The sequence below is a fragment of the Chanodichthys erythropterus genome, chromosome 5, assembly GCF_024489055.1.
Source record: "Chanodichthys erythropterus isolate Z2021 chromosome 5, ASM2448905v1, whole genome shotgun sequence".
Lineage (NCBI taxonomy): Eukaryota > Metazoa > Chordata > Actinopteri > Cypriniformes > Xenocyprididae > Chanodichthys > Chanodichthys erythropterus.
Genome location: NC_090225.1, coordinates 9105218 through 9127556, shown reverse-complemented (window position 1 = coordinate 9127556; position 22339 = coordinate 9105218). Strand labels below are relative to the sequence as shown.

At 35.4% G+C, this 22339-nt stretch overlaps 2 protein-coding genes across 7 annotated transcripts in view; one reads left to right on the top strand and one right to left on the bottom strand.

Annotated features, from left to right (window-relative positions):
- ninl (ninein-like) overlaps positions 1–10467 on the bottom strand; it is a 30223-nt gene extending 19756 nt beyond the window's left edge. For 3 of the 4 annotated variants that reach the window (XM_067385934.1, XM_067385936.1, XM_067385937.1), the window contains exons 1-5: positions 10196–10467; positions 9060–9077; positions 8640–8851; positions 8463–8559; positions 6364–6557 (exon numbers count right to left, since the gene is read on the bottom strand). In XM_067385934.1, the coding sequence (XP_067242035.1) occupies positions 6364–6557; positions 8463–8559; positions 8640–8822 (474 nt within the window). In that variant the 5' untranslated portion in view covers positions 8823–8851; positions 9060–9077; positions 10196–10467. The remainder of the gene's footprint in view (positions 1–6363; positions 6558–8462; positions 8560–8639; positions 8852–9059; positions 9078–10195) is intronic. The other variant, XM_067385935.1, reaches the window with a different exon arrangement.
- A 1591-nt stretch (positions 10468–12058) lies between these two features.
- On the top strand, positions 12059–22339 carry aifm2 (apoptosis inducing factor mitochondria associated 2). 3 transcript variants are annotated; one of them, XM_067385151.1, is made up of 9 exons: positions 12059–12165; positions 14207–14388; positions 16004–16119; positions 16194–16313; positions 16481–16573; positions 19025–19133; positions 20059–20211; positions 21541–21741; positions 21894–22339. In XM_067385151.1, the coding sequence occupies exons 2-9, from the start codon at positions 14214–14216 to the stop codon at positions 22046–22048; spliced, it is 1122 nt and encodes a 373-aa protein (XP_067241252.1). In that variant the 5' UTR covers positions 12059–12165; positions 14207–14213; the 3' UTR covers positions 22049–22339. The 3 variants fall into 3 exon arrangements, with proteins under 3 accessions (XP_067241252.1, XP_067241253.1, XP_067241254.1); XM_067385152.1 differs by having other exon boundaries at positions 12122–12165; positions 14210–14388; XM_067385153.1 differs by lacking the exons at positions 12059–12165; positions 16004–16119 and having other exon boundaries at positions 14254–14388.

The window sequence follows — 22339 nt, the reverse complement described above, 5'->3', positions numbered from 1 at the left end:
AGCGCTGAAGTAATGCTGTTCTTCACATCAGTATGGAAACACTGCACCATACTAAACAGCTTAAACCTTGCTCATATAACGCCAGCTAAATCTTTCTGTAATGATGCAAAAGAGCTTACATAAGAGATGGTTTGGAGTCGGACCGAGTTATCCAACAGTTCCAACACTGGGAGCGCTTTAAAATCAGCTGACAAAAGACGAATGCAGTGAAATACTAAAACTTGTAAATGTGTGATTGTAAAGGTGTTTGCTAACTGGATACTGCCCAGTATACACTGAATACTGCATACTATTGTTTAAATAAAACAGAATGACAAACTGTTTGTATTATGTAACAAACTTTTCAGTAGCTGTAAGCTGACTTCATTACAACAATTTATAGATACATACAGAATTACATTAAATCATATATCTATAATCTGTAGAGATCAGTGAGCATATCTGTAGTGAAATATAATGAATGTTATTTTAATTTTACCCACTGTATTTCAATTATTTTAAAGGTGTGATGTACAGAACAGCTACACAGATACACAATAAGTAAACTAAGTTAAATCATTCAACTTTCACACATTTCCCCCATGTTTGAGCTGTTTTAGCTGAAAATAACTTGCACTGACATATCTTAAAATATGTCAGTGGCACTGTTTCGTCTCAAGAGGCACACCAGTAATGTTTTAAGGCACGTTTATAAAAGCTACATAAATGCCATAATTGAACTAAGGCCTAATCCTAACTTAATCTAAGCCCTGTCTGTGAAACCGGGCCTTTATGTAACAAATATTTAGTAAATAGGTGACAGAAATGAATACATTTCATCATCTTGAATTCAGATGTAGTTAATTATTTGGTTAATTGTTTCTCAATATAATTATTATTATAATTATTGTTCTCAATTATTATTATTATAATTATTCTGTTTTGTTTAGGCAACTTCTGTGTAATTTTTATGACTTGTTTTTTTTTTTTTTGCACTTAACAGCAGCAAAAGATGTTAAAAACAATGGTGATGTCACTTCCAGTTGATTTGTGACTGAAAGTGGAAGGTCAGGTTGAGCACATTGTATTATTATATACAGTATTTTGTGCAGTGTGGTAAATGTAGTACAGCAGTAAGTCATCTAGGTATTCTATACATATTTAAAATGTACATACTGTGCACAGTATACATCTGCATACTGCAGAAATAGTAAAAGTAGTATAGATAGATTGTGCAAACTTTTATACAGAGAATGTAGGGTGTGTATACATTAATTCATTTGTGTGCTAGTGCCATCTAGTGGTAGATTACAGTTTGATGAAGGCAGTCACTGACCTGTAAGATATCTGTGGTTTGATCAATGTATGGCAATGGTCAAATGCAGGAGACAAATAGAACAGATTACACCGATCGAAACGCAACAAAGTTGAGCTTCCAGCAACAAAAGAAAAAACCCAGCTGAATATGGGACAAGCCACAATCAATTAACATCAGCATTAAATTTTAAACAACATTACATAACTGTTCACAAACAGTTTTTCAATGGAAAGGCAGAGAGCGGAAAGTCTTGTATTATCTCTCTCTCTCACACAGTCAATAGTAAAGAAAAAGCCACTTCATTGACCTCCGCTAAGAAATCAAACATTTTGTACTTAAGACATTGTTCATGTGCATTTAATTCCACATATCATGTATTCAGTAAGTAAAGCATTGAGATATGGAGGTCTTTCAGCAAAGCCTACTCTCTAATTAAGGTGCATAAAAACTTCCAAACAGATCCTCCTTGATTACAATTCATTAATAACGTTTCTCAGCTTCTGCCTGAAAAAAAATATAAATGTGTTGTATTTTAGTCTATGACGTACTGAAAACGAAATAATTTATGTGGCATGACAAGGTTTTGTGCAATATTCATCACAGCCGGTTGAATTATTCACATAAACAAGCAGTGCTGTTGCTCACATAAATGTTGTAAAAGGATATATGGACTGGAATCTGTGCTGAGGCCTGTGATCTGTATCGCAAAAATATTGTGAATACAAGTTTGAAAAGGAAAACTGCTTCAGAGGCTAAAACTTTGTTGCCTCGCAAACACAGGTACTTCCTTGAGAAAATACACTTCTGTTGATGTTTTAGGATACTTGATGTTTGATGTTGATGATTAAGTTCCAAGTGCAATTTTATTTATTTATATATATATATATATATATATATATATATATATACATGCACAGTTTAAGTGTTATGTAAAAAGTTTAAGGTTTTACAAAGACATTATATATATATATATATGTCTTTGTAAAACCTTAAACTTTTTACATAACACTTAAACTGTGCATGTTGACCAGATTACTTATTGAGACATGGTGAGTTGGATCCTCCTGCTACAGAGCAACACAAAATCGCTAGTGAAATTGCAAAGAGTCAACTTAGAGAGCATGTAATCTCCCCTATTCATCAAAATAGCATGTACTAGGTTACATAAAAGGTCTAAATATTTCAAACACTGTTATGAAAAAAACGAGAGAGGAGAGGGAGAAGAAAAGGACAACAGAATAGAGAGACATGAGAGAGAAAGAGAACGAGGGAGGGCTCTGGTATGCAAGTATGCGTTTCTAAAATGAGAGGCGCAGTTAGAGGAAGCACCATGCCAAATTATAGCCAAACCCTTTCCTTGTTGTACTTCACATTATCAGGCCTTCTGACCACAGCTGATGCTTTGCACCCTGAGCTCCACCCAGACCAAGACCGCTAATCCTGGTTGAACACATTCGACACGTAAAACACACCAGGCACTAAAACATGCTGGACCAAATGGAGCCTGGCGGGCTGGTTCATAAACACCAAATGCTGGCTGCTGCCAACATAAACTGTACTGATGGACCAGCGTGCTTTCATTCTTGGCTAAAGCACTTGATTGTTCAACTCTTTCACAGACTGTGACCTACTCTCTCAAGAAGTCTCAACCCAAACAACACCTTTAGACTAGACTTTTACATTGTTTTAGAAAATATAACTGAGATGATCTGAGTGGATTTACCATGTTGCTATGGTGTTCCACCCTTGTGGATAAGTACACTTTAGCATACTTTAAAAAAAAAAGAAGAAAAAATACTGATTACGTAAAACCATACACTTTAAAATAATAGTGCGAACTGAATGTAATGTTTTCAGACACTTAATTGGCATGTTATTTTGAAATGAAAATGTATTATATTTTAAATTTAAATTAAATGCAATAACTCACTTAAGTAGGACTAAGTACATCATATGTTTTTTTTATAATTATTTCTATATTGTCTTTGAAATATGGTTAAAGTGTACTGTTGAATACTAACAAGCACAAACTTTAATGTAAAATCTAGCAAAACTTGTATGTCATGTATTTAAATATATTTGTAATTACACATTAGTTGCAATTTAGTACATTTAAAATATATTAACTTCAAATGAAACTACAGTTAAAATTATAATCATGTGCTTTAGTATGTTAGTCAGTGTATTAAAGTGTACTTCTTTAGGGGATGATAATTTAAAAATGATTTAAAGTGTACTTTAAAGTAAAACTTTTAATTTGATGTAATTACAAAGTGCACTTTTTGAAAATGTACTTAAGTGTGTTAAGAAACAGTCATGAAAGTGTACACTCTTTAAGTACACTTAAGTGTCATTTATTTAATTAAAGAGGCCCTATAATGCCCCTTTTACAAGATGTAATATAAGTCTCTGGTGTCCCCAGAATGTGTATGTGAAGTTTCAGCTCAAAATCATTTATTATAGCTTGTCAAATTTGCCCCTATTTGGTTGTGAGCAAAAACACAACCCTTTGTGTGTCCCTTTAAATGCAAATAAGCTGCTGCTCACAGCTTACTTTCCAAAAGAGGGCGGAGCTTTAACAGCCTGTGCTTCAGTTGCTCAAAAACAACAAACCTGGAGAATCTCACGCAGCCAAAATGATGATTGTCAGTAACGGTGTTCAGCCTTACAATGTTCAAACCGGATTCGGACACTGATGGAGAGACTCAGGTTACAACTTTTAGAATGCATCTAGACGTTTCTGAATGGTTAATGCAGTGCTTCCCACACATAGACTTTACTTGGGTGGGCCGCCCTGGTATAATAACGGCCGCCCAAGTATATTTGTAGACACATTTTTGCTTTTATTATTATTATCCTCTTATACTTTTATATCTGCCCAATATAATGAAACCATCCGTGATCGATTAACTAATCGTTTCGTACCTTCTCGTTATGTGTGCGTCAGAACTGTTTACTCCCGCTAGCATTCCCACAGGTGCTGCATTTTGCAAAGTCACAAGAGGGCGCTGTTGCGCGTTCTAGAAGCTCATGCAACAGCACCCTCTTGTGACTGCTGTAATTTGTAAATGCTGTAATTTTGCATAATTTACAATGCATAATATTAGTATGTAATTTAATGTAATAGTATGCTATGTAATTAAAATTGATTTCAATTAATAAAAATACTGTTAAAAATCACACATTATTTGTTTGTCACATGTAGTAGACCATTTTTGTGCAATGGGTAATAGGGGGATTTTTCACCGGGCTACCACCGCAAGTATATTTCTAACCTGTGGGAAGCACTGTAATGGATATATTTATGTAGATGCTGTGGAGTTGATTCAACTCATAGACTAGCATGTGGCGTCAAGTTAATATTTTGTGCAAATCCAGAGCTGAATTGACCCTCGTTTGTGAAGCAGTCCGGCGAAAAATGACGGCATGGCAACAACACTCTACTACAACAACTCTTCCTCTTCTCTAAAGCAGCCCAACATGACCTCACCTCCTTTGCTGCATGTTCCCAGGGGCAGGGTTTATGTAAAATATAGGGTTAGTGATGTCACTAACCCGGTAAAAAGCTTGGGTTTAAACTAAAGTTAAAAAAGTGAAATTATAATCAACCACCCCTTTAAAGGGATATTTCACCCAAACCTGAAAGTTCTGTCATCATGTACTCTCCCTCAAGTTGTTCCAAACCTGTATGAATTTCTTTCTTCTGTTGAACACAAAAGAAGATATTTTGAAGAATATGGCTTTTTACCAAACAGTTGATGGACCCCATTGACTTCCATAGTATAGATACTATGGAAGTCAATGGGGCCCATCGACTGACAACATTCTTCTAAATATCTTCTTTTGTGTTCAGAAGAAGAAAGACATTCATACAGGTTTGGATGTGAAACAACATGAGGGTGAGTAAGTGATGACAGAATTTTTATTTTGATCTATCCCTTTAAATGAAGGGACATGTGGCATGCATGAGCAAGAAAGACATCGTCAATCTCCATTGTTTCTGGTACCAAAACAAGATGGATCCAAAATAACTCTTTAAAAACAAAACACATGGAACGAGAGTTCCAGCAGCCCAGGTTTGCATTTGGACTGGCTCTCCAGTCTGGCACTGTTATGGACAAGTAAAATGACTCCAGAAGAAAAAGTACAGACACAGCAGAAACAACAAACCCCTTTTATGAAAGCTCCTGCTCTTTGAGGGGAAAAAGGAGAATGTGAAATGAGCCATGTTTTGATCATGAGCCAAAAGTAACACTAAAGTCTGATGAAGGTGGGGGCTGCACTTGCACATTCCACACCGCCACACTTCCTGTCTGTGAAAAGCAGGTCAGCCCAGATCCATTCACTAGAATCAAACTGATGCAGGTATTTCAATTGACTAACAATACGACACCTTAATGGCACTAATGTTTGTATTTAACAATGTCTATGTGCATACAGTCCCAGGACGAATGCCCTATTTTCATTTGAATCTACATTTGAGTGTTATGCTAATTAGTTTAATTAATTTTTTAAGTATGATTATTAATGGAAATGAAAATAGAGATAAAGTTAATATACACTACCATTTGGGGAGTGCATGATTTTTTACATTTTTTTCCACAATGTCTCTAATGTTCACCAAAGCTGCATTTAATTGATCAAAAATACTGTAAAACAATTTAAAATAACTGTTTTCTATTTTAATATATTTGAAAATGTAATTTCTTTCTGTGATGTCAAAGCTGAATTTTCAGCATCATTACTCCAGTCCTCAGTGTCACATGATCCTTCGGAAATCATTCTAATATGCTGATTTGCTGCTCAAGAAACATTTCTTATTATTATCAGTGTTGATAATAGTTGTGCTGCTTAATATTTTGGGGAAAACCATGATACATTTTTACAAGATTCTTTGAAAAGCATATAGTTTAAATAAAAGTGTCTTCTAACATTATAAATGTCTTTACTGTCACTTTTGTTTAATTGAATGCATCCTTACTGAATAAAAGTTTTTTTTTTTTATATATATATATATTACTGATCCCATACTTTTGAACAGTAGTGTAAGGTATCATGAATTTTACCTCGACACTCTCCAGTGAGGTGGAGCGTCTGAGCTTGGCTCTCCTTACACCGTTTATTTCTACTTTGTCAGTCCCAAATACTGGTGAATCTTCAGAGTGTGCTGTGAGCTCTAAGTCAGTCTTGTCTGGCCGTGATCGCCGCCCGTACCGCTTGGTTCCTTTCACATATTTAGGCTTCACCTCCTCTGGGACTGCTAGAGAAATAGGAAATGATGTTTAGGTTAGAGCGACAGATAATGAAAGTATGCCAGAAGCAGTCAAAATTAAGAAACAAAATAGTAGGTCATCTCACATCATTTGTTCATCTATGTCATAACCTTTCTCATAAAATGAGAAATATTCTGGAAAGGAAATGAAAACCTAAAAGAAACCTCCCCAACCTTTAACATCTGTTTCTCATCACAGCTTTCAGGTTTTACCATTTTCAAAGATAATTTTAGCACTGAGCTCTGAGATTTCACAACATGCATTAATGTACCAGTCTCCCTAATGCATCTATGAAAATAGACAAATGTTATTCAGGCATTGGTCAAAATGTTTCAGCATCTGTGTAACATATTATGCCTCCATAACAATCAACAGGCAGGTACCTTGAGGTATTATGTGGTATTATTGCCTTCTTATACAGTCTTTAATCCAAATAAACTCAAAGTTGTTTAAGAAAGACAAAAACAACACAAAACACTACCTAAAATTTATTAAAAAATTAAAATTGCTTTCTCTTCCAGTCTTCTAATATTTGTGTTCCATTTTTCAGTGCCCCAAAAAAAGCATAAGAAAGTATAAGTATAAGAAAGCCACACTTAAAAATGCAGGAATGTCTTTGCATTAGAGAGCAAAATTTCAAATCAAGCAGCATCTCCAAACAAATAATGCTAGAGCTTTTCTCACATACAACCTCAATTTTTTTTTATTATTTTTTTTTTAACAATTTTCAATGATTTTTGTTTCTTAATCATGTTTGCTTTTAACCAGTAGTCCTACGGTAATTTTTAGTGGACGTATAAAGTGTAGCTTAAGTGTCAAAATACTTTCTAAGGCCAATATGCCATATTTTGATTGCATTTCTCTAAAGCTGCGCACACACTTAATGAGTGTAAGGCCGATTATGAATGTAAATTGATACTTATGACTGATCGCGCTCAAACGCGAGCCAGTTGCGTTCAGTCTGCAATTACAGACGGTGTTCAAATTCCATGTATAAGTATTTAAATCTGCTTCAGTCACAGGAAACAATCGCTGTATGTTGAGCACAGTCTTAGAATGTTTTAGCTAGTCGTTAAATGTGTGCCCGGCTTAACAAAAAGCTGGGATTTGCATGTTGTTGTTTTTTAAAAACTGTTCACATAATCTCCAATACCATAGATATAAACAGCCATTCAAACATTTAGGGTCAGTAAGATTTTTTCTTTTTTTTAAAGAAATTAATAATTTTATTCAGCAAGGATGCATTAAATTGATCATAAGTGACAGTAAAGACATTTACATTGTTACAAAAGATTTCAATTTTAAATAAATGCTTATTTAAATTTTTTAACATTCTATTCATCAAAAAAGAATCCTTAAAAATGTATCACGGTGTCCACAAAATATTAGTCAGCACATCTGTTTTCACCATTGATAATAATAAGAAATGTGTCTTGAGCAGCAAATCAGCATATTAGAATGATTTCTGAAGGATCATGTGACACTGAAGACTGGAGACTGAAATTCAGCTTTGCATCACAGGAATAAATTACATTTTAAAATACATTTAAATAGAAAGTAGCTACTTTAAATTGTAAAAATAATTCACAATACTATTTACTGTAATTTTGGTCAATTAAATGCAACCTTGATGAGCATAAGAAAACATCAAAAAGATTAAAAATCTTACAACTCCAAACTTTTTAACAGTAGTGTAACTAACTATACACCAAGCTATTCATAATCAAATACCAATGAGCATTTAGGCAACAACCACGACTCTTTAATTCCTCAGAGTACAGATGCTAGATCAACTACACATCATGTACCATCAATAAACCTTGAGTCCACAAGGTCCAGACTGACGAATACAAAAACCATGAAGATAAACAAAGGCCTGGGAGCTGAAGTACCTGGCTCAAGATAGCTGCTCTCCTCCTCTGAAGTACTGAAGTCCAAAGACCTTGACAGCACAGCCACAAAGCCTTCTTTGAACTCCTCAAAATTCACCTGTAAAAAGAGAGTATCTTAACATCTATAATACTGCATTAGGATTAGAGACACCAGGGTGATCGTGGGGAATGTCTTACTATGGCATAATGTTGTGGTCCTAGCAGAGTGTCCAGCAGCAAGGGGAGATGGGCATCTAAGCTCAGCTTGTGGCATAAGGCAGTAAGCTCCTCTTTGTCGAGGTAACCGGTCCCGGTGGTGTCACAGCTGTCAAACTCACTCTTCAGCTGGGCCACATAGCGGTTCTGCTCCTCCTCATCCATCCCACCACATACTGCACGGCCAGCAAAGTCTGGGACAAGAATGTAGAATGAAAAGTGATAAACAAGGCTAGTGGTCAATTCCTCATTACACTGCAGCCTGATGCATGAGCACTACCCTACATTCTACATAGAGAGTAATTGACTGAATTGATTAACTTCATTGATCTGACAAACTTATCTAGACAATATAGAGTTGATTATGCATTTGCAAATTTAGAAATATATTCTATACATTACCGTCCAAAGGTTTGGGGACTGTACATTTAAAAAAAAAAAAAAAAGAAGAAATTAATACTTTTATTCAGCAAGTACTTTCTTTAACTTTCTATTCATCAAAGTACCCTGGAAAAAATGTGTCAGGGTTTCCATTAAATATTAAACAGCATAACTGTTTCAATAAGAAATGTTTCTTGAGCACCAAATCAGCACATTTACATTTATGGTTTTATGCATTACGCATAAGCCAAAGCGACTTACAAAAGAGCAGCGAAAGCAATTTGCCAAGTTATTTTAAATTGTATTAATATTTCTCAATGTTACTGTTTTTACTGTATCAAATTGATTTGATCAAATAAATGCAATAAGGGTATTCTTTCAGAAATATGAAAAAAATATATACTAAAAAACTTTCTGTCCTGTAATAATTTAAATGCTATACATACAGTGCTATTTACATAGTGTAGCACATTTCTGTATGCTACTATACCATATAAACATACAGTTACACCATTTTATTGTTTCTTCTGTTATCATCTTGGTCTTATTGTTTTAAGGTGTCTTTTATTTTGCAAGGAATGCCTTTGTAACTGGTAATGGAGTGTATTAATCTATGGTATTAATACCATTATCCAACTCAAGCACTCCACAGTGACTTTAGTGTTTTAGCCAGTGAGAGGTTATTTATCAGTAGTCTCGAGCGACTTCTGATAACAGTAGAGGACAGAGCAAAGTAACACTTAGACTTAAAATATCTCTTACTTAAAGAAAGCTACTTGAAGACAAACTGATCCCACTATGGTACTGAATGGTCTCCTCTTCAGAATCATAAACACCCTCGATAGGGTCTTTAGATTCTAATTCCACATAGCATTTTCACACACAAACATTATGAAATCAATTTAAAACAAAAAAAGACAACACTGAACTGCATTTGAGAATTATTAACAATATAAAACTGAAGCCAGCGAGTATCCCACAATGCAGCACGCGGGTTTGGTATACATTCACCATGGGAACGAGGACAAGACTAATGTAAAAACAAAAGGAAAATAATCTCTACTTTCCATTGTAAACACTCACTTTCAAAGTCCACATGATTAGTTAATGAAAAAAAATGCGTTAATGTGACAACGGTGAAATTCAAACCATCTTACCGTTGTAAACTCACACCGACTCCGTTCCCGTAAAAGTCACTTTATGTCCAGCATCAGTTGCGGTTTCGTCTTAAATCATGTGGTCATAAAGTGACCGGCCAAAGACGGAAAGATGCTTTGCTCTTTGAAATACACATAAGTAACACATCCAAGAAACGTATCCAGGGTAGAGCACACTGTTGCCGGACAGACACCCCGCGCTCATCCGTCTGTGTCCGCCGGGGTGCAGCAGCGTTAGTGCGGGGAGGTTCCAACGTTCTGCTCCTTCAGAGATGCTCCATTCTGCAGCCCCTGCTGGTCAGGCGGTGGACTCCAATGGGACGAGGGGTCATACATACACGACCCCGATCTGAATCCCCAGAGACTGTGGCATTGCATTACTGTGTTGCATTATACTGTGCCCACTGTAAAAGAAAATAAACATAACTGTTAAAGTCAAGCACTCTATTCTGTAATGTTTTTTTTTTATTTAAAGGTTACTTTAGAGGGTAGATTAATTTATTGAATGCACTTTGCATAAGAAGAAGAAACATTTGTTTACATAGTCTCTTATCTTCACAGGTCATTTCATTCTAGGACTTTGAGGATCCACGGCACGCACACACATGGTTTATTAGAGCGCCACCCGTCGGCAGAAACATGCAATGTTTTGAATACAGCTTTTTGAAATGATTGAATGACTTTTTGCATGATTTTTATTAAAAAACTTAACTAGTTAAATAAAATCAAAGCACACACTGTTCCAAACGTGTATAACTTTTTGTTCTGTACAACACAAAGGCCTAATATGAGCAATATCACTTTCATTTTAAAGGGCCAAAAATGCGATAAAGTGAACTGAGAGGTTGTCATCTGTATAACAACTGCTTTTGTTTTTCACAAAAAAATTTGGGGCAGCATACTAAACGATGACATACTATTTATGGCAATAGAATGAATTGGCCATTTACTGACGCAATATATACTTGAAAAGTTAAATGCCACACTTAAAGGGATAGTTCACCCAAAAATAAAACAATTCTGTCATCATTTACTCACCCTCAAGCTGTTCCAAACCTGTGTGAATGTATTTCTACTGATGAACACAAAAGAAGATATTTTGAAGAAAGTCGGTAACTAAATATTTGATGGTCTCCATTGACTTTTATGAAAAATAAATACTATGGAAGTCAATGGGGACCTGAAAATGTTTGGTTACTAACATTCTTCAACAACATATCTTCTTTTGTGTTCAACAGAACAAAGACACTATTTATTTTCATGTATAATATTAGGCCTATCAATATTGTAAAACTTAATATTATGCATTGTTATTAATTAGGCCTAATTATGAATCAATGTTGCAACTTGAAACAAGAATGTACAAAATGTCCAAGCCAGTGCACCAAAGATGGCCCATGATGACCTTTGATTTGTTATATTTTTGCTCTGAAATGTAGAAAATAAAAATGAATCTGATTTTAAACATGCACATTTTACTATAGTTGGATATAACGCGACACTTTTGGCCCACAGCTCTCAATCAAATCCCTTCGAGAGCAAAAAGTTTAGCAATCCAAGAAAATGCCAAGCTTGTCATGGTGACTCAGCTCGACTAGTGACCTTTCACTGTTATATTAAGTGTTTTGATGAATCATATGTGAGTATAAGTGGCAATGATATCTGCATTCCGAGAGCATTTGGGTTAAAACATGATCTGCTATCTGTTCTAAGGCTGTCAAAATGTTAAGTGTGCAAGAGAACTACAACAATCATCGGAAAAGTAGTTATATCACCATTTTCACGCAACACATACAGCACGCTAACCATTGGCTCTGATACAGCGCAATCAGAAAATTCACGCCCACCACAATCCTACACGCGCTACCATTGGTTATAATACAACTCGACAAGTAGAAAGAGTTGAAGACATTTCCGTGTGTTTAGAAGGGAATCCAGAGCCTTCACAAGCCTCTACACATCAAATACTGGTAAGTATTGTAAATTCTGTTTACAAAAGGCATTTACATTGCATGCAACGGATTGTGAGCTTCTTTGTTATGATATAACGCTATATGATACAGTCGCAGGCGACACTCTGTTATATGAATATAAATCTTATCAGTTCTTTCTTAATGATAGCATGTGCAACCAATACAATTCATTTTGGTTGAGTTTTAAAACAAATAATTTACCATTAAAAGGGAAAGGATGTGCACACACCTCAATTAATAGTCTTTTGAGCACTTAACAGCAGTACTGATGGACGAAGGGGATATAATTTAACATTAAAATAACATTAAAAATATGTATAATATAATTTAGAAATACCTGCTATATGGTAGAGTTCTTTTAATGCATGACTTTATATTTTAGGTATTAATTTCTGTATTTTTGAATGTGTAGATTGTAGATTTCAATTGTCAGCATGCATGTTTTTCCCCCTTTTTTCTCTCTTGTTTATTTCTTGTTTTTTTTTATTGTATTTTTGTAAAAATAAATAAAAATAAATTAAAAGAGTCATTTTAATAAATAAAATAAATTACTTTTTAAAAATAAATTAAGAGAAACCAACAAAACACAGAAATTCAACTGTCAGGCATATATATATATATATATATATATATATATATATATATATATATATATATATATATATATATATATATATATATATATATATATAGTACAGTCCAAAAGTTTAGTACCACTAAGATTTGTAATGTTTTTAAAAGAAGTTTCGTCTGCTCACCAAGGCTACATTTATTTAATTAAAAATACAGTAAAAAACAGTAATATTGTGAAATGTTATTACAATTTAAAATAATTGTGTACTATTTAAATATATTTGACAAAGTAATTTATTCCTGTGATGCAAAGCTGAATTTTCAGCATCGTTACTCCAGTCTTCATTGTCACATGATTCTTCAGAAATCATTCTTATATGCTGATTTGCTGCTCAATAAACATTTATGATTATTTTCAATGTTGAAAACAGTTGTGTACTTTTTTTTTCAGGATTCCTTGATGAATAGAAAGTTCCAAAGAACAGCATTTATCTGAAATACAAAGCTTCTGTAGCATTATACACTACCGTTCAAAAGTTTGGGGTCAGTAAGAATTTTTATTTTTATTTTTTTGAAAAGAAATTAAAGAAATGAATACTTTTATTCAGCAAGGATGCATTAAATCAATCAAAAGTGGCAGTAAAGACATTTATAATGTTACAAAAGATTAGATTTCAGATAAACACTGTTCTTTTGAACTTTCTATTCATCAAATAATCCTGAAAAAAAATATTGTACACAAATATTTTGTAAAATTGTACACATTAAATGTTTCTTGAGCAGCAGATCAGCATATTAGAATGATTTCTGAAGGATCATGTGACACTGAAGACTGGAGTAATGATGCTGAAAATTCAGCTTTGCCAACACAGGAATATATTACTTTGTCAAATATATTTAAATAGTACACAGTTATTTTAAATTGTAATAATATTTCACAATATTACTGTTTTTTTACTGTATTTTTAATTAAATAAATGTAGCCTTGGTGAGCAGACGAAACTTCTTTTAAAAACATTAAAAATTTTAGTGGTTCCAAACTTTTGGACTGTACTGTATATATATAAAATATATATGTGTGTGTATGTATATACACTGCCGTTCAAAAATTTGAAGTCTGTTAGAATTTTTTTAAAGAAATTAGCAGTATTAATATTTAAGCAAATGATGCATGAAATTTGTCAAAAGTGACAGTAACAAAATTTATAATGTTACAAGCAGCACAACTGTTTTCAATATTGATAATAATAAGAACTATTTTCTGAGCAGCAGATCTGATTTCTGAAGGATCATGTGACACAAACTTTTGAATGATAGTGTGTATATATCATCATATCACTATATATCATTACTTTAGAATAATCCAACAAAAAATACATTTAGATAATTATTTTTATATAGAAAATAAATCTAAATTTAGTTTGAGACATTATCATTGTTTGTTTTTTTCCCCCTTTCTCTTCAGTAGTATTATGGGTGGGCAGGTGTCCATAGATGAGAATGTTCATGTGGTGATTGTCGGTGGAGGTTTTGGTGGCATTGCCGCTGCTCAACACCTGAAACATCATGGGGTGCCCTTCATGCTTATTGACATCCTGGATGCGTTTCATCACAACGTTGCAGCGCTGCGTGCCTCAGTTCAACCCGGTAAGCAAAAATCAGGCTGAATGTAAGAAAACAAACAGCTAGATTAATATACACAAAATTGAACAAAATTATAAAAGCAACACTTTTGTTTTTGCCCCCATTTTTCATGAGCTGAACTCAAAGATCTAAGCCTTTTCTATATACATAAAAGGCCTATTTCTCTCAAACATTGTTCACAAATCTGTCTAAATCTGTGTTAGTGAGCACTTCTCCTTTGCCGAGATAATCCATCCACCTCACAGGTGTGTCATATCAAGATCCTGATTAGACAGCATGATTATAGCACAGGTGTGCCTTAGGCTGGCCACAATAAATGCCACTCTAAAATGTGCAGTTTTGTCACACAACACAATGCCACAGATGTCGCAAGTTTTGAGGGAGCGTGCAATTGGCATGCTGACTGCAGGACTGTCCACCAGAGCTGTTGCCCGTGAATTGAATGTTAATTTGTCTACCATAAGCCGTCTCCAAAGGCGTTTCAGAGAATTTGGCAGTACATCCATCTGGCGTCACAACCGCAGACCACGTGTAACCACACCAGCCCAGGACCTCCACATCCAGCATCTTCACCTCCAAGATTACCTGAGACCAGCCACCCGTACAGCTGCTGCAACAATCGGTTTGCATAACCAAAGAATTTCTGCATAAAACTGTCAGATGGCAGACGGTGTGTATGGCATTGTGTGGGTGAGCGGTTTGCTGATGTCAACGTTGTGGATCAGGTGGCCCATGGTGGCAGTTGGGTTATGGTATGGGCAGGTGTATATTATGGACAATGAACACAGGTGCATTTTATTGATGGCATTTTGAATGCAGAGATACCGTGACGAGATCCGGAGGCCCGTTGTTGTGCCATTCATCCACGACCATCACCTCATGTTGCAGCATGATAATGCACGGCCCCATGTCACAAGGATCTGTACACAATTCCTGGAAGCTGAAAACATCCCAATTCTTGCATGGCCAGCATACTCACCGGACATGTCACCCATTGAGCATGTTTGGGATGCTCTGGATCGGCGTATATGACAACGTGTTCCAGTTCCTGCCAATATCCAGCAACTTCGCACAGCCATTGAAGAGGAGTGGAACAACATTCCACAGGCCACAATCAACAACCTGATCAACTCTATGCGAAGGAGATGTGATGCACTGCGTGAGGCAAATGGTGGTCACACCAGATACTGACTGTTTTGGCACCGCCCTTCCCAACATGTCCAAAGTCGATGTCTTTGCGTCTGATGAAGAATCTTTGATCCTCAAGGAATCTTTGCCACAATCCTCTGGCCTTAGGAACAATTATCTCGAAGGGGCATCAGTCTAAACAAATGGGTCTCTGCATGCCAAAACGCAGAGGTCTGTCACCACCTCCAAAACATCCGCGATCTCCTTTCATGTATCTCCCCGGACAGCACACCAAATACGTTTATCAATTAATTTATCTGACTTATTTGTAAGTGTGAACTCGTGAACACAGATTTAGACAGATTTCTGAACAATATTTGAGAGGAATAGGCCTTTGTGTACATAGAAAAAGTCTTAGATCTTTGAGTTCAGCTCATGAAAAATGGGCAAAAACAAAAGTGTTGCAGGGGTTTTTTGTGTGTTCTTGTAGGTTTTGCGAAGAAGACTTTCATACCATACAAAGAGACATTTGGACTGAATTTCCTTCAAGGCCGTGTCATACGGATAGACACCGAAACACAGACAGTTGTGCTTGACAATGGAAAAGTAAGTGATACAGCAGAAGAAAACAAAATGTGAGAAAATGTCTTTATAAAGTATGTGCCAATTTAAATCTACAGGAAGTACGTTATTCACACCTCATTCTGTGCACTGGAACAAGCGGGCATTTCCCAGGCAAACACAATTGTGTAGACAATTACCAATCAGCCATTCAGAAGTATGACGACTTTGTCAAATTGGTGAGTTTTCTTATTATTTATATGTGTGATATGATCTTAAATGGCAATACAGACTAAATTGTGAAAAAGCTTTTGTTTTTTTTTACATTATTTACATTACTTAAGTTGATCTTAATATCAAATAAAATTAAAAATAATATAATTTATATTTTCATCCAATGTTACAGATCCAGTCAGCAAACACAGTTGTAGTTGTTGGTGGCGGAACCACTGGTGTTGAAATGGCTGCTGAGATCAGGACAGAATTTCCTGACAAGAAGGTAGAGCTTTGACTTCACAACCAAAAAGACTTTGAAGTCTTATTCTGAAGCATGTACTTAAAGGTGCCCTAGAACGATTTTTCACAAGATGTAATATAAGTCTAAGGTGTCCCCTGAATGTGTCTGTGAAGTTTCAGCTCAAAATACCCCATAGATTTATTTATTTTTTTATCATTTTTTTTAACTGCCTATTTTGGGGCTTAATTAGAAATGCACTAGCCTGATGTGGTCATACTCAATTCTAGTCAGAATATGAGTCTGATACTGCTCCATTGGGCTTTGATTATAGGGGCGTATTTCAACCGATCCAGGAAAGACCTCAATTGGATAGACCTACAACCAATCAGAGCTACAGAGTAAGTGACGTATGTTGAGAGACGCATAGTTGTCAACAGAACTCTTCTTAGCGACCATCGGGGCCAGCTGATAAATCAAACTTTTGCCGAATCCCGTAGGAAGGACGGCAAAGACATCTTTCCCATCGACAAATGCCTTGATCGCGGTCCTCTGTTCCTCTTTTAAAATTAATGCGCTGTCGATATCTTCTATAACGGACGCGATGGCGGAATCTACACATCTCAGTTCTTCAACAGCCATCATTGTTGTAAACTAATTGACCTTTTGCAAAGACTCGTCCCCCTTAGTTACTGTTACTTTGTCCGACAAGCCGTGGCGCTGTCACGCCACACAGAGTGGAAAATACATCGCGGAGCAAAGAAGAAACTGACAACACATTGACAGACGAGACAGAGCAGGTTACTTATGATATTAAACAAAGTCCCAGCTTTCAAACTGTGTAGTTATTAAAAAAATTCAAACAATAAAAGCCGTTTTGTGGCTCTTTAATGTGTTGTGACCATGATCTTGCTGTTGCGCCTCAGCTCAAGAGGCTCGTGAACCGATCATCTCTTCCTACTAGTCCATTTATAGCATCGAATGAACATGAGAATGAATGTTGTTTCAAACGCGGAAAGACGTCAATATGCACAATTTTTCAAGTTTAACTCCACCGATGTTAATCTTCTAACTCCTGACTGCTTTGTTGGACAAAATGGCGGATGCGGGGTTCTGATTGGTTAGATCGCTTGTCAATCAAACTCCCCAAGCGCTCTTTGATGACGTGGGTGGTTACGTAACCGCAGATAGCCTGTCCATCATCGATTAAAGCCCGTCCTGGCAATTTGATTGGCTCGGCCTTCTGGGAGCCGAGCATAATTACTCCACAATGGATCGAGTCCAGACCGAACTTCCCGTCCAAAAAATGTTCCGGGCGGGGTTCGGGCTGGCACCCAGGCTAGAAATGCACCGATTCAGCTCGCTTCCCCTTTAAATGCTCGCGCTCCCCGCCCCCAAGCTCGCGACTCTATAATACATTGCACAAACAAAGTTCACACAGCTAATATAACCCTCAAAATGGATCTTTACAAAGTGTTCGTCATGCAACCTATCGGATCATGCAAGTATAGTATTTATTTGGATGTTTACATTTGATTCTGAATGAGTTTCATAGTAGCCTATGTGTGGCTAACGGGGCTAAAGCTAACATTACACACTGTTGGAGAGATTTATAAAGAATGAAGTTGTGTTTATGAATTATACAGACTGAAAGTGTTTAATAATGAAAAAAAAAACATGACTCTGATCTCCGTGAATACAGTAATAAACGATGGTAACTTTAACCACATTTAACAGTACATTAGCAGCATGCTAATGAAAGACATTTAGAAAGACTATTTACAAATATCACTAAATATATCATGATATCATGGATCATGTCAGTTATTATTGCTCCATCTGCCATTTTTCGCTATTGTCCTTGCTTGCTTACCTAGTCTGATGATTCAGCTGTGCACAGATCCAGACGTTAACACTGACTTGTCTAATGCCTTGAACATGGGCTGGTATATGCAAATATTGGGGGCGTAAATAATAATGATCCCAACTGTTACGTAACAGTCGGTGTCATGTTGAGATTCGCCTGTTCTTCGGAAGTCTTTTAAACAAATCAAATTTACATAAGAAGGAGGAAACAATGGTGTTTGAGACTCACTGTATGTCATTTCCATGTACTGAACTCTTGTTATTCAACTATGCCGAGGTAAATTCAATTTTCAATTCTAGGGCACCTTTAAAGTGCCCCTATTATTCTATATTAAAGGTTTCTGATTTATTTTTGGAGGTCTCCTACAATAGGTTTATAGGGACTAAAGCTACAGTGTTTGAGGGCGAGCCAAAGCAGACATTGTTCTTTTAGGACACAATACTTTATTTGTTGTGCACTTTGTTCTTTAAAACTCTGCAGACCTTTTACATTCACAAATGGCTATATTACACACTACATTAAGGGTAATATTTGAAAAACCATAATAAAAAAGCGTAATAGGGGCACTTTAAATGAGTTTTGTTTTATATAATGATGACCATCTTTTATCACACATACATTTCATCTAGGTGATTCTTATTCACCCGCGTGAGGAAGTGGCTGATCCTGAACTGTTACCTAGTGTGAAAGAACAAGCCAAGCAGGTGCTGCTGGAAAAGGGGGTGGAGCTGTTGCTAGGTAATAATCTCGCATGACAAGGTTGCTTAGCATTCACCTTTAAGTTCCTTTGCCTGATGCGGGCATCACATGTCTGAAGGTGTTTACTGGGTTTCTATGGGTCTTTTTATTCGCTCTTAAACAAATCAAGGACTTAAAAAGTTCTTAAATCGAAGTCTTAAATTCATAACATTGTGGCATTAAATGCTGCATGTATTGCAAAAAAAATTTAATATTTTTTTGTCCTGTTTTACAATACAAACATCTGAACAACTTTAAATCTAGGCACATTTATTCAAGATGGAAATGTAAAATGAAGTCTTGAAAAGTGAGTTTACGCTTAAAACAATAACAAATATCTGTCATTGAGTCAAATATCTTGTTTTAATCATAATCACTTTCAATCAAACTTTTGATCAGTTTCACAGAAAACAAGATATTCATATTTATGTCATTTTGTATCTCCAGTAAATGCATCTTGATTTAAGAACCTTTAGACATTTGCACTGGAAATAAGACAAAAATACTAAGGAAGAACATCACTTTTTTTTTTCTTTTTTTGCAGTGTGACCACAAGGTACAGTAAAAGTTATTTCCATATTCTAGTGGTTGAGAGCAGAGCAATTCAAGCGTTTTTTAAATTTTTTTTTATTGTAGTTGTATTTTTAAATGCTGAAATGTTGCTAATTCAACTCGCTGTGTTTCTCCCTAGTCATTTACATTTAAAGAACATATACGTATTGTGTTACATTCAATTTATTGCCTAAATTTTCTTTACTTAGCCTGTTTACTGTACATTATCCCTTACATATGTTGTCTATATGGGGAGATGTCCTTTTCAGGAAAGGGAAATATAAAATGTTACAAGCTGGATTCAAGTATGCAAAATATTGTAATGGATGCATTTCACAGGTTTCCTTCTCTGTTTAAATATGTAAATATGCAGGGCAAAAAGTGTCAAACCTTGATGAGCTGGAACTGAATGTGTGTCAGAGTGGCATGGTGGTCAAAACCAATAAGAACGAGCAGGTCACCGCCGATCTTGTCATCTGCTGCACAGGAAATAAGATCAACTCTGAAGCATACAGGTCCAGTCTAAGTATGTAATAAAAGGACCAATAGTTGTTTGTGATTGTTGAGATAATATCTAGAAATAAAAACATAAGTTATTAAATAGTTAATTAAATAAATCATTAATTTTTACTAATTGTGGCAATTTATGCCCTGTATGTTTTTATTTCTCAGCTGATTAGACAAATTTCTTAAAGGATTAGTTAAAGTTAAAATGAAAATTTTCTCAAGCTTTACTCACCCTCAAGCCATCCTAAGTGTATATGACTTTCTTCTTTCTGATGAACACAATTGGATTTATATTAATAAATATCCTGACGCATCCAAGCTTTATAATGGCAGTGAACGGGACCAATGAGTATGAAGCTCAAGAAAGTGCATCCATCCATCATAAACGTGTACTCCACACGGCTCCAGAGGGTTAATGAAGGCATTCTGAAGCAAAGCAATGCGTTTGTGTAATAAAAATATCTATATTTAACAAATTAGAAATTAAAATATCTAGCTTCTGCCAGACCGCCTTCCATTTTCAACTTCGAAATATTTGAATACAGAAGGCGTAGGATGTAGTGTAAGCGTTTTGAACTGCAAGAGGCACTAAACTTCTTTCGTAAGTTGAATACGGAAGGTGGTCTGGTGGAAGCTAGATATTTTACTTTATAACTTGTTAAATATGAATATTTTTTTTCTTACACAAATGCATTGGTTCACTTTAGAAGGCCTTTATTATTAGTACGTTTGTAATGGATGGATGCACTTTCTTCAGCTCATTCTCATTGGTCCCATTCACTGCCATTATAAAGTAAAATAATATTTATTAATATTAACTCCAATTTAGTAGCGAATCTGATATAACAATCCCGATACCTGGTTATGGAAAATTTCCATCATTTATGAAACCACACTTCCCTCCATTGTTTTTCACTGTTTTACAGTAGGGGACGCTATTAAGAAACTTTTGAGCATACAGAAGCTCCGAATCAAAACTGACAAAAAAGGAGATGAAGCAAGTGATAAAAGCACTGCTTATGCATGTTAATTTTCTCAGCTCTTTGTTCAAAATATTGCTTTTTTTTTTTTTTAATGAAACTTTAAGTGTTGGGGAAAATATCGGTAGATCACTAATGCTGAGTCACTGAATAGTGTATTTTGGAATTATTTCATTTAAAACTAATGCATTTCAAACCCTGGTTAGGATTGTTTACTTGTGTAGTTGCTAAGCTAAGAAAATGTTATATGTATAATATGCACAATTTTATATCAATCAATTATTTGTTGACTTTTGCTGTCATGTAGCCTCAATTAATTGACTGATTTTTTTCATCATCTGTCTCTCTGTTTTGTGTTCATATTTCAGGCACATGTCTGACAGAGAATGGTGCTCTGAAGGTGAACAAGCACTTGCAAGTTGAAGGCTTTGACAATGTGTATGCTGTGGGGGACTGTGCCAATGTCAATGAACCCAAGTTGGCCTATCATGCTGGACTTCATGCTGGAGTAGCTGCTACCAATATCATCAACAGTCTGTCAGGAAAAGCTTTAACCTCATACCACACAGGTAACAACCATAAGCCAATGATTTTGCTTCAGCTGTCTTTTGTGAGCTCACTTTTAAAAAGTTCATTTCTTACAGTTCTTTTACAATACATACAAGTTTTTTTTTGTTGTTTTTTTAATCCAATTTATATCCAATATCCTGTTCCCAATTAGGAAATGTGACTATGCTGATTGCTATGGGCAAGGATGCTGGAGTAGGCCAGTTTAATGGCTATAAACTACCTCGTTTTCTGGTCACCAAGGGTAAGAGTCAAGGCTTGCTGCTGTGGAAGAGCTGGAGGGAAATGGAGCAAAAAGCCCCTAATTAACACAAAGATATCAAACAATGTTTACATTATACTAAAATGTGTCAACTATGGTCTCACATGGTTCTATTTCGCATGACTTGAATTATCATTTTTATTTTAACTAAATATTTTTTACATTTATCGCTGTCTTAAGATTAATATATACCAGACCCTGCAGAAGGATACTTTATATTGTAAAAAAAAAACATGTATACTTATTTAACATCATGAATTGTTTGTAATACTTTTGAGAACAATCAAAAACATTGTTTTATATATTAATACATTTGTTAAATAAATAAATCCATTTAC

Coding starts and splice junctions, on each gene's coding strand:
- aifm2 (XM_067385151.1), top strand. CDS start 14,214: ATGGGTGGGCAGGTGTCCATAGATGAGAATGTTCATGTGGTGATTGTC. Junction 14,389..16,003: donor GCGTGCCTCAGTTCAACCCG/GTAAGCAAAAAT, acceptor GTGTTCTTGTAG/GTTTTGCGAAGAAGACTTTC. Junction 16,120..16,193: donor TTGTGCTTGACAATGGAAAA/GTAAGTGATACA, acceptor TTAAATCTACAG/GAAGTACGTTATTCACACCT.